The sequence below is a fragment of the Guyanagaster necrorhizus genome, assembly GCF_019112545.1.
Source record: "Guyanagaster necrorhizus MCA 3950 unplaced genomic scaffold BT62scaffold_56, whole genome shotgun sequence".
Classification (NCBI taxonomy): domain Eukaryota; kingdom Fungi; phylum Basidiomycota; class Agaricomycetes; order Agaricales; family Physalacriaceae; genus Guyanagaster; species Guyanagaster necrorhizus.
Genome location: NW_025064935.1, coordinates 180,722 through 192,730, shown reverse-complemented (window position 1 = coordinate 192,730; position 12,009 = coordinate 180,722). Strand labels below are relative to the sequence as shown.

Here is a 12,009-nt window from a genome sequence, read left to right as displayed (position 1 = left end):
TTCAGCTTTGTGTTATGAGGTGTACAAGTGATGGAATGCTCTTGAAAGTTGTCCAAGGTCAGCAGAACCTGTTGCATCTCTCTCTTCATCTTTAAATCAAACATCTTCACTCACTTTGTAAATATTTTGCTTGTTATTCAGATCTTTTTGTTATTCTGATAATAGAATCCTATTGCTGTTGGACTCTTTTTTTTGAAATACCACAGTTGCTTTGACTTTCCAATGAAAACAACTAGCATCCACTCACTCTCATCTGCATTCACAGCAAAACACTGATATGCAGGCTAAATGTCCAGCCCTATAATCGTTACGATTTTCTTTTTCTTAACCCCTATTTTGATTAGTCAAGGCATCAAAATCAAGCACTTGAGCCATGGGAAGGGCTTAGTCATCACAAAACAAGCCAACCTTATCATGGTTATTTGATGCAACTGATGTCTAGCAACAGATACACAATCACTCTTTTATGTACAGTAAAGACACCCAAGGACAATGGGCACTAGAGGCAGAGGAACATACAATAAGTACAAGTATTAATAGCAACTCACAAACTGTATTTAAGAAAGCTTGCTTTTGCTGGAAACTCCAGCTTTGAGCTAAAGTTTATATTCATCATTCTATCTCGAATCTATATCTGACTTTGAGTCATATTGAGCAGAACACACATTCAGTGGACTCAGCTGATCCCTTGAAGTGTGAAGAGATGACTGTTTACCACATAGAACTGCTCACATGATGCTTGGGCCTAACAATTAGCTCGAAGCTTCGACTTCTCTTTCTCAAGCCTAATTGTGCTAAGAAACCGAATGCCCCCTACAACCTCTACTGACCTGAATTTTGACTACAAGTTCTTTGAACTCCTTTCTTCTATCATTGGAATATTGATAGGATTATTGGTGATCATTCAGCTGTACCAGAGATGCCATTTAATCACTGCCTGGGCCCTCAGACATTATAATGAATTCCTACACATCCATGAAATTCTATGAAACATAATCCCAGACCTCTCCCTCCATGACATCTCTGAATCCCGAAGAATGACCTACCAGTTTCCAGAAGCTGGGCCTAGTGGTACACATCAGAGAAATGGTCAAGAAGAAGCAGGAGAACAACATTCCCCTTGACTCAGACACTCAGACACTAGCATCTCAGAGAGACATGGTATACTTGTATCAGGATCTCCTCCCAACCATGAAGATGAAGATCTCCTGGAGGACTTCTTCTGGCAGTCCTCCTCTCTCTTTTCCACCTCTCAAACCCATAGGATTGCTGACCATACCAGAGACTCTCTTAATGCCCCTTGGATGGCTTGACAGCCAGACACTAGACCTCCTTGAAGCCAGTCTCACAGCCTCTATCTCTCTATCAGGACCAGCTTCAGGGTGGAGAGGGTTCTCTTGGATGAAGAGCAACGACGACGAGTATGAGAAGAAACCATTCACTGGTACTTCCCGACCTGAGACTTCACTGTCCCATTTAACTATAATGATGCCATTTGACAGAAGGAGCAAAAGCAGTAGAATAAGCCACAATCAGTACATTGTGAGCCAGAGGAGCAAACTGCAGTCCATGAGCAGTAGAGGCAGAAAGCCGCACAGTATGACAAGCTCCACAGAAACAAGCAGTGAGAAGTTGAAAGAGCCAGATTGAAGGAGGCTGACATCAGGAACTGATATGAGTTATGCCCTGAGGTTGCAAGTGTTCTCACTCCTGTATGAGCCAACTCTTCTGCCCCTGCCCTGATCTTCTGAGAACCTAGTACCCCAAGTAGTGGAGTCCCAGAACACTAGGCTGACAGCACCTAAACTAGATGATACTCAAGACCTCTGACTCTCCAGTACCTCTCTTCCTCATAAACCCCCAGCACAGACTCTGCCTTCAGAAGCAATGAGTCTGTTCTTGGACATTATAGTTTATGAGTCTCCAGAACCACCCACATCTCTGTCTGTGCTCTCTAAGGTTTTCTCAGAAGTAGAGTTATCAGACAGCTTATTGATGATGACTACCAACACAATGTCTGCCTCTATCGCAACAGAGTGGAGGTGGCAAGAGTGACTGGAGGAAATCAATATAGCCCCAGCATTGGGAGTTGACCAGCCGCCATCTATAAAAACACCCCAATTGCTGGATTGAGTGCCCAGCCAGGGGAGCGAAGCAACAATATACTAAGAGGTCATGGAGAGCATTTATAACCAGCCCATCGGTTCCCTCCTTGAGGAGGATGATGAGAATGAGAAAGAAGAAACAGAGAGCAGTGAACCCCCTAGGGGGCCACTATACAATTTACAAGAAGAGACAGATAAAGAAGAAGTAAACAGGTTAGCTCAAGAAGAAAGGATACAGGAGTATCAGAAGTATTACCTGTGAGGAGTAAACTTTTTATAGCATGATGTTGCCTGGGCGGCATCGCAGATGGGACAATTATATTTGCATTCAGATATTAACAAATGAACAGAAATTCTGAGGTGGGCAGCAACAGACTATGCCACCCAACAATACAATCAAAGGCATTCTGAATACCCAGTTAGCCAACCACTGGCTTATCCAGTCATCTCTATCATATGACCAATGCTGAAAGCTCCCTCCATCATGCTGAGACAGGCCATATACTGAGCTCCATCAGTGCAGAGCACCCTTACATGCTTTGATTACTCTGCCTAAACCACAGCAACTCAGCTCACTAAAACCCGAACTCAGCCAACAGCAGAATATCAAAACTCTTGGATCAGCAAAGGAAGCCAACTTCTAGAGAGGCAACTGCCTCCTAACCAGATGGAAACCAGTGGAACAGAGAAGGAACCTATACAGAATGACCCTGAGGCCATCCACCTCAGGTTTACGGTCCAAAATAGGGTCATTGTCTGAATTGAAGACCCAAAAGGAAGCCTGATCACTGACAATAACTTGCTTCATTCATTCCCAGGGCCACCAGCAGAATGGCAGCAGCTGCTGTTCGCAGGATGGTCCAATCCAATAGATGCACTGCTAGAAAATGCCAATATCCTCCAATACCGCCTTGATCTCCTTTGAAAACCTTGTGTTACGATTTATTCCTTCTTTCTTTCTTTTTACCCCTATTTCACGCTGAGTCAGAAGGCACAAGACCATGGAGAGTTTAGTCAGCACAACTAAAACCCTCCATCCAGACATTACGATGGTCGTGCTCGACGACACACAATCGCCCTTTTATGTATGATAGCGACGCTCAAGGACAACGAGCACAATGGACTAGACATACACAATAGGCAGTAGTATAATTAGTAAACAGTTGTACAGTATTTAAGGACCACAGCTCTCGCTGGCATACCCCAGCTTTGAGCTAAAGTTTATACATACCATTCTACCTCAAGTCTATATCTGACCTTGAGTCACACCATTCGGATATACATATAGTGAACTCAGGTGATTCCTCGAAGTGCGAAGGAACACCTGTTTATCACGTGTATCAGTTCACGTGACGCTTGGGCCTAACAATTAGCTCGAAGCTTCTACCTTCCCTTTCTCAAGCCCAATTGTGCTGAGAAACCGAATGCCTCCAGTAACGACCGCCGACCTAAACCACGACTTCTTTGAGCTAATCGCTTCCATCATCAGAACACTGCTCGGACTTCTCGCCATCATCACCCTTTGCCACGGACGACAATCAGTAGCAGCTTGGATAGTCAGGCATTATCAAGCATTCCAACACATCCAACAAATACTACGCAACGTAACCCCGGACCTCCCTTTCCATGACATCCCCCCCTCCGCCAGAACGTCCTTCTTCTCGCAAGGGGGACCCGTACCAGAAGCCGGGAATAGCGACCCGGATCCGGGGAGCCTTCACGAGGAGGAAGGACCCCGACACACCATTCGACGAGACGATGGAAACCGCCATCCTGCTCTCACAGGGTTCTGGAACCCGTGGACAACGAACGTCGCTCACGAGCCCGCCGAGGTCTCCAACTACGTCACTCCGGCCAACTCCCCCGAGCATTCCACCTCCCCGATTCCCTCAGGGGTTGGAAACCATGCTCGGGACTCCCTTGATGCTGCTCAGATGGCTACGGGACCCCGCGAAAGTCCCGAGCCCCCCCAGAACCCCCCCGAAACCCCCACCGAGCCAAACTCTGACTCCAGCCCATCCGTCAGCAGGCTGGGGGTCGACAACCCGCGAGGAAGGGATATCCATCCCGACTATGACAATGCCGACATCGCCATCTCCGCGGCAGGAGATCCATATCGACACCTCCACGTGGGGAGTGAGCCTGAGACTGGGACCGCCAGCGAAAGAGGGAGGGCCGCCACGAGAAGAATTATACAGAGGATATTCCCGGAGTGGGACCTCAGCGTCCCCTTCGACTACGATGAAGCAGTCAGACAGCAGCAGCAGAATCAAGAGCGAGAAGAGGCAATTAGGCGAACACAGGAGGAGCTCGCCGACTACGTCCGAGAGGAAGCCCGAGAGCAGTATGAAGCTGCAGAGTATGACCGACAAGGACGAGCACAGAGAAGGAGAGAGAAAATTGAAAGAATGGGGTCAGCTTCCCCTAGGGAGTATGAGCTCCGAACCGACTCCGGATCCCCCTTCAGAGAGCCTGACTCGGAGGACGATCTATGGACGGGATCTGCCAGCATCGTCAGCTGGGACGAGGCCATCCGACGAGGAAGGACGGGAGAACCCCAGACCGTCGACCTCGAATACCCCACCCGTACCGACACTATCTCATCGGACGCCGACTCCGTCCTCGGAGCCTACGGGCTCCGAGTACCCGACAATGCCCATGTCTCCGACAGGGCTCTCCAGCGATTCCTGGGTAGCAGGGTCGCTCGACAATTCCTTAACCCCGAGTTCCAGCGACTCTTCAGCCGCTATAGCCGAGAACTGGAGGAGACGAGAGCGCGCGGAGGGACGCGCTACAGTCGACTCAGAAGCCCTCCCATCGCCCAGACCAGCGACCGAGACGACGACGGGCCCAGTACCCAAGTCAACGGAAGGGTCCCCAATGACCCTTCGACCTCTCGTACCATCCATCTACGACCAGCCCGTCAGTTCCCTCCTCGAGGAAGGGGACAGCGGGGCCGAGGGCGACGAGGAGGACGACGAGGACAGTGATGATCCATATCGACAATGGCTGGAACGGGCAGGGGAAGATACAGATGAAGAAGCACTACAGGAGGAAATCGAGAGGGCCAGAGGCAAGGAATATCAAGAGTTGTATGAGCAGGGGAGGAATTACTTATGGCAGGACGCACGCTGGCAAGTGACGTCCTTAGGACTTGAGTACAGGTATGCGGCAGGTACTGAAAAAGAAAAAATTCTACAGTATGCCGCGACGGAATACGCATGGAGGGAATATGGTCGACGGCACCCGGAAGACCCCCTCATGCCGATACCCCTGTATCGGCCCGACAACAAACCAAAGACACCGGCACCAATGCCGTGAACCCCCCCCGTCCCACCAAGACGGGCTGTTTACATCGCCCCCTCTATCCGGAGCTGGACCGATGACAACCCGTCAGTCCGAAGCATGGCTTCGCGGCTTATCCACACAAGAAATCGACCGGCATGGCAGGCCGCTCAAACCCGAAACCCTTGGACCAGCAAAGGAAGCCGGCTCCTCAGCGGACAACCTCCTCCAGACCAAGCAGAGTCAAGTGGGAAGGACCCCATTCGGGATGACCCCGAGGCAGTCCACCTCGGATTCACAATACGGGATGGAGTGATCATTCGAGTAACCGACCCAAAAGGGAGCCCAATCGCAGACGACAACTCCCTGCACTCCTTCCCTGGACCACCCACGGAATGGAAACAACCGCCCTTCGACGGATGGCCCAACCCGATGGGGGCACTTCCGCATAACACCAACGTCTTACAATGCCACCCCGACCTCCTTCGAAAACCGCGTCCCTTCAAGGGAGCCTCTAACGACATTGACCGGTTCCTGGTAGACTGCGAACAGTATTTCGAAGTCTACGTCGGGTACATCGGGACTGACATGAACAAGGTCGCCTTCGCTACTTCCTATCTAGAAGACAAGGCCAAAACATGGTGGATTCTTATCTCCCCGAACTTCCGGTCCACCACTAGGGAACATTATCGATACCCCTCGTGGCCGGTCTTTAAGCGCATGCTGAACGACAAATTCATCGATCCTGCCATTCAAGAAGTGCATAAACAGAAGATCAAGGAGTACAAGATGGGAGATAGGGTGGCCACGGACTACTTCGACGAACTAGAGCGACTTGCGAAACTCGCCGGAATCAGGGAAGACACTGCAAACGACGGACGGATGGTGGAAGCGCTCAAGCGAGGAGTCCCCTCCTCGTACCTCACGATGATCTCTGCCATGGGCGTCAAAATGTTGATGCCGGTAGGGTATGACGAGTGGAAGGAAAGGATCATCGAGATGTACAAGGAGCAACAAAGGCAGAAAGCGGAGGCAACGACATTGCAGGAATATTCCAAAAAGCCGACCCCGCCAACCCCGAACAAGCCGGGGCAAACTGCCGGAAAAACCTCGGGCTCCTCGTCGAACACCACCCCCTCATACAGCGCGCAGAAGACCGGGACCGGCACAACTTATACCGGGACCGGAAAGCCGATGGACATTGACCGCATGAAGAAGGAAGGAAAGTGCTTTAATTGTGGACAGAAGGGGCACATGGCGAAGGACTGCCCAAAGAAGAAGCGAACCCGAGAAGACATACGGGCGCAGATCGCCGAACTTCAAAAGGAAGAGGAGGGCCTTGGAAAGGAAACCAAGGTCGAGGAGGTAAAAGACGGGGCCAGTCAGTGAGTGATTCCACTGAACTGGCCAAAGGACTTAATGGTGTGTCAACAACAGCCGCTAGTCGGACTGATAGTATTCCCATAGCTACATCTATGTCGCCTCCTACGCATTCGAATATACCCCAGTTATTCACAAGACACACCATTGAATCGCAAAAAGAAACTCAAACGCCTATGGGCCGAACAGGGACAGAGGGTCCCACCACGTGGCTCAAACCATTCGACACCGAATGGACGTGGAGAGCCATCAGAGATGCCAAGGACGAAGCAGCGGCAAAAGCCGTACTTCGAAATTGGATCCATCAGGCAAGAGCCGAAGAAGTCGTAGACGAGCTGGTTGAGGGAATCAAAAAGGCCGAGCGCTGTCGCGCTCTCGAATGGTTAGACGAACTCCGGGGACCAAAAAAGTACATTCTGCGAACCAAGACCCCCGGACGAGATCTAGTCACGAAAGGCCAAATCGAAGTATTAACTAATCGAGCCACCCACCAAATTACCGCCCTGATCGATAGCAGCTGCACGGGGAGCTCTATTAACCAAGCTTTCGTCGATAAGCATCGACTCCCAACAAGGGCAACGGCGGCCCCGATACCAGTATACAATGCCGACGGGACAAAGAATCAGGCAGGTTCCATCACGGAGTTCGTCGAACTCAGATTAACCATCGGAGATCATTCGGAACGGATCGATCTGGCGGTGACGGATCTAGGAACTAAAGAACTCTTCCTTGGCCACGACTGGCTAATCCGCCACAACCCGTTGATCAATTGGAAAACTGGCCGAATCACGTTCGCCAGATGCAGGTGTAGGAAGATCCCATATGAACTACCCGATGGGGATCCGGAAGACCAGTGGGACGAGGAAATGGAGGATGGTGAAACCATCCTAGCGGTGGATTTACAGGAAGAGATCCATATCCGGGCAGTGCACCACGCCAATAATTTGGCGGCCAAAGCGAACGAGGGGAGGGAGGAGAAGACATTCGAAGAGATGGTACCGGTGTGGGCACGGGACTTCCGAGACCTCTTTGAAAAAGAGAGTTTCGATGAACTTCCAGACCCAAAACCCTGGAATCATGCCATTGAGCTGATCCCCAATGCCAATGCCAACCTGGATTGCAAGACCTATCCCCTCGGCAACCAGGAACAACAGGAACTCGACAAGTTCCTTGATGAGAACCTTTCCTCGGGGCGGATCCGACCGTCGAAGTCCCCTATGGCTTCCCCCTTTTTCTTTGTGAAAAAGAAAGATGGCAAGCTTCGACCCGTCCAAGATTACCGGAAACTCAATGAGATGACGATCAAGAATCGATATCTCTTACCCCTGATCTCGGAATTAATGGACAAACTCCGAGGAGCCAAATACTACACCAAGCTCGACGTACGTTGGGGGTACAACAACGTCCGAATCAAGGAAGGGGATGAATGGAAGGCAGCGTTCAGGACTAACCGGGGGCTCTTCGAGCCAACGGTGATGTTCTTCGGCTTAACCAACTCCCTGGCCACTTTTCAGTGGATGATGAATGATATCTTTAAGGACCTCATTGCCACCGGGAAGGTTACCATTTACCTAGACGACATCCTTATCATGTCCAAGACCAGGGAGGAACACCGAAGCTTGGTCCGACGGGTGCTCGCCCTTATGAGGAAGCACAAGCTATTCCTCAAGGCAGAGAAATGCGAATTCAAGGTACTAGAAACCGAATACCTCGGAGTAATCATTAGCGAGGGGAGCATTCGAATGGACCCAATAAAGGTTGCAGGAGTAGTCGACTGGCCGACACCGACCAAGAAGAAGGAGTTGCAGTCCTTCTTAGGCTTCACCAATTTCTACCGAAGGTTCATACGGGACTACAGTAAAATTGTACGACCCATGACCCAACTCACCAGCAACGCACCCTGGGGGTGGAGCACACCCCAACAACATGCCTTCGAGGACCTAAAACGACGACTGGCGGAAGACGTAATCCTCGCCATACCATCCCAAGAAGGTAGATTCCGTGTGGAAGCAGACTCAAGCGAAGGGGCCATAGGCGCTGTCTTGTCTCAAGAACAAGACAGCAAATGGCGACCCATCACCTTCCTCTCAAAGGCGTTAACAGTGATGGAAAGGAACTACGAGATTTACGACAAAGAGCTGCTCGCAATAATGCTCGCCCTCGAAGAGTGGCATCACTATCTGATTGGAGCGGCCGAGACCTTTGAGATCTGGACCGATCACCAGAATCTCAGGTACTTCTGACAACCTCAAAAACTAAACCGTCGCCAAGCTCGTTGGGTCACCGAACTCGCTCAATATGAGTACACTCTCCATCATAAAGCCGGGGTCGCCAATAAAAAGGCGGACCTCCTCTCTTGTCGCGCGGACCATGATCAGGGGGGAAGCAATAACGAGGGAGTCGTCATCCTTCGCCCCGAACACTTTCGAGCGATGATAATGCCCACGGAGGAGGAAATGCACGAGCGAATCAAAAGCACAACAAGAGACCCGCATCGGTGGGACCAAAAGATCGCCGCCTCGCTCAACCATGAAAGAGGGCTCACAAGGAAGGAAGGGATGATCCATTATGACGGGAGGATTTACATCCCATGCGACCAGAACCTACACGGCGATGTCATCGCCAAACACTATGACCATGCCATGGCAGGGCATCCAGGCATCGCCAAGACAAAGGAACTTGTCCTACGAGACTACTGGTGGCCCAAACTCACCAACGACATCACGGCATACGTCAAAGGTTGCGAAACCTGTCAAAGAGAGAAGTCATCTATGCAACCAAAGGCGGCCCCATTACATCCTAATGAGGTGCCAGCACGACCATGGACTCACATATCAGTGGATATGATCACCGGATTACCAGACTGTAATGGCTACGACGCGATCATCGTCATAGTCGATGGATTCTCCAAAGCGATCATTCCGATCGCTTGTTCGACCGAGTTAAATTTGGAAGGATGGGCGAAGATACTGCGGGATGAAGTCTACGTGAGGTATGGGATGCTGCAAGTAGTCATCTCAGACCGGGGACCACAATTCGTCTCCAAGTTTCTTGCCGACTTATATAAACTACTCAACATCACACACAACGCGTCGACAGCATATCACCCGCAGACGGATGGTCAGACCGAATGCGCCAACCAAGAAGTTGAAAAATACCTCTGACTATTTATCAACTACAGACAGGACAACTGGGTTGAATGGCTGGCACTCGCTGCCTTCCAGCACAACAACAGAGTCCACTCCGCCACAGGCCAAACACCCTTCTTTGTCAATTACGGCAGGCATCCACATTTGACTCAAACGAGTCACCGTAAAACAACAACTCCAGCCTCTACAGACTTCGCACAGACGATGGAAAAAATACACGCCGAAACGAAAAAAGCACTCGAGAAAGCAGCCGCGGCAATGAAAACCCAATACGACAAACATCGCCGCCCGGCCCACGAGTATCACGTCCACGACAAAGTGTGGCTTGATACAACCAACCTCCACCTCCCACGACCGAAATGCAAACTCGCCGACAAACGCACGGGTCCCTTCTCAATCCTTGCAAAAGTCGGAGAATCAGCGTACAAACTACGTTTACCAACCAGATGGAAGATCCACAACGTATTCAATGAATCCCTATTGACACCATACATCGCGCCGGCCTTCCCAAACCAAGGACGACCACCACCGCCGCCCCCAGACTTGATCGACGACGAAGAACACTACGAAATCGACCAAGTATTAAACCACAAACTACGAAAAGTAAAAGCCCGCGGAGGCAGCACAACAACTACAGTTGACTATCTCGTTAGCTGGAAAGGCTATGGCCCAGAGTCTAACCAATGGATCAACGAAAAATATATGAACGCAGATGAGGCAATACATGATTACGAATTATTCCTTAATTAAGCCATCGGGACGATGGTCTTAAGCGGAGGGTAATGTTATGATTTATTCCTTCTTTCTTTCTTTTTACCCCTATTTCACGCTGAGTCAGAAGGCACAAGACCGTGGAGAGTTTAGTCAGCACAACTAAAACCCTCCATCCAGACATTATGACGGTCGTGCTCGACAACACACAATCGCCCTTTTATGTACGATAGCGACACTCAAGGACAATGAGCACAATGGACCAGACATACACAATAGGCAGTAGTATAATTAGTAAACAGTTGTACAGTATTTAAGGACCACAGCTCTCGCTGGCATACCCCAGCTTCGAGCTAAAGTTTATACATACCATTCTACCTCGAGTCTATATCTGACCTTGAGTCACACCGTTCAGATATACATATAGTGAACTCAGGTGATTCCTCGAAGTGCGAAGGAACATCTGTTTATCACATGTATCAGTTCACGTGATGCTTGGGCCTAACACCTTGCCCCTTCAAAGAAGCATCTGATGACATTGACAGGTTCTTGGTAGACTGTGAGCAGTACTTCGAAGTCTATATCAGGTACCTGAGAATGGACATGAACAAGGTCGTCTTTGCCACCTCTTATCTGGAAGAAAAGACTAAGACATGGTGGATTCTCATTTCTCTGAACTTCTGATCAAACACGCAAAGCTATTACTGGTATCTATCCTGGCCGGTATTCAAATGCATGCTAAATGACCAGTTCATTAATTCAGTAGTGCAGGAGATACATAAACAAAAGATTAAAGAATACAAAATGGGGGACAAGGCAGCGATGGATTACTTTGATGAGCTGGAAAGACTCACCAAATTGGCAGAAATATGGGATGATGTAGCCAATGATGGCCAGATAGTCGAGGCCCTCAAGAGAGGAGTTCTCTCTTTATATCTCATGATGATATCTGTGATAGGTGTCAAAATCCTGATGCCCATCAGATATGATGAGTGGAAAGAGCATATCATTGAGATGTATAAGGAACGACAAAGGCAGAAAGTGAAGTCATCAACCTTACAGGAAAACACCAAGAAGTCAACCCCACTAACCCCAAACAAGATGGGGCAAACTGCTGGAAAATCACCAGGAACTTTGATGGCCCCAACTTATGAAAGTCAGAAGATGGGAACAGGAACCACATACACCAGGGCAGAGAAGCCCATAGACATAGATCAGATGAAAAAGGAAGAAAAGTGCTTCAACTGCAGGCAGAAGGGCTACATGGCCAAAGATTGCCCAAAGAAGAAGTGGATCTGAGAAGATATATGAGCCCAGATCACTGAGCTGCAAAAGAAGGAAGAAAGCCTGGAAGAGGAAACACAAGTTGTTCCTCAAAG

At 49.7% G+C, this 12,009-nt stretch overlaps 1 protein-coding gene across 1 annotated transcript; it reads left to right on the top strand.

The window, feature by feature from the left end:
* Positions 1 to 1,086: 1,086 nt before the first annotated feature.
* Positions 1,087 to 1,650, top strand: BT62DRAFT_924334 (uncharacterized protein; the record flags this gene model as incomplete). Its single annotated transcript, XM_043184596.1, has 1 exon — positions 1,087 to 1,650. One exon carries the CDS (start codon positions 1,087 to 1,089, stop codon positions 1,648 to 1,650), a length of 564 nt encoding a protein of 187 aa, XP_043033550.1.
* Between the last annotated feature and the right edge of the window lie 10,359 nt (positions 1,651 to 12,009).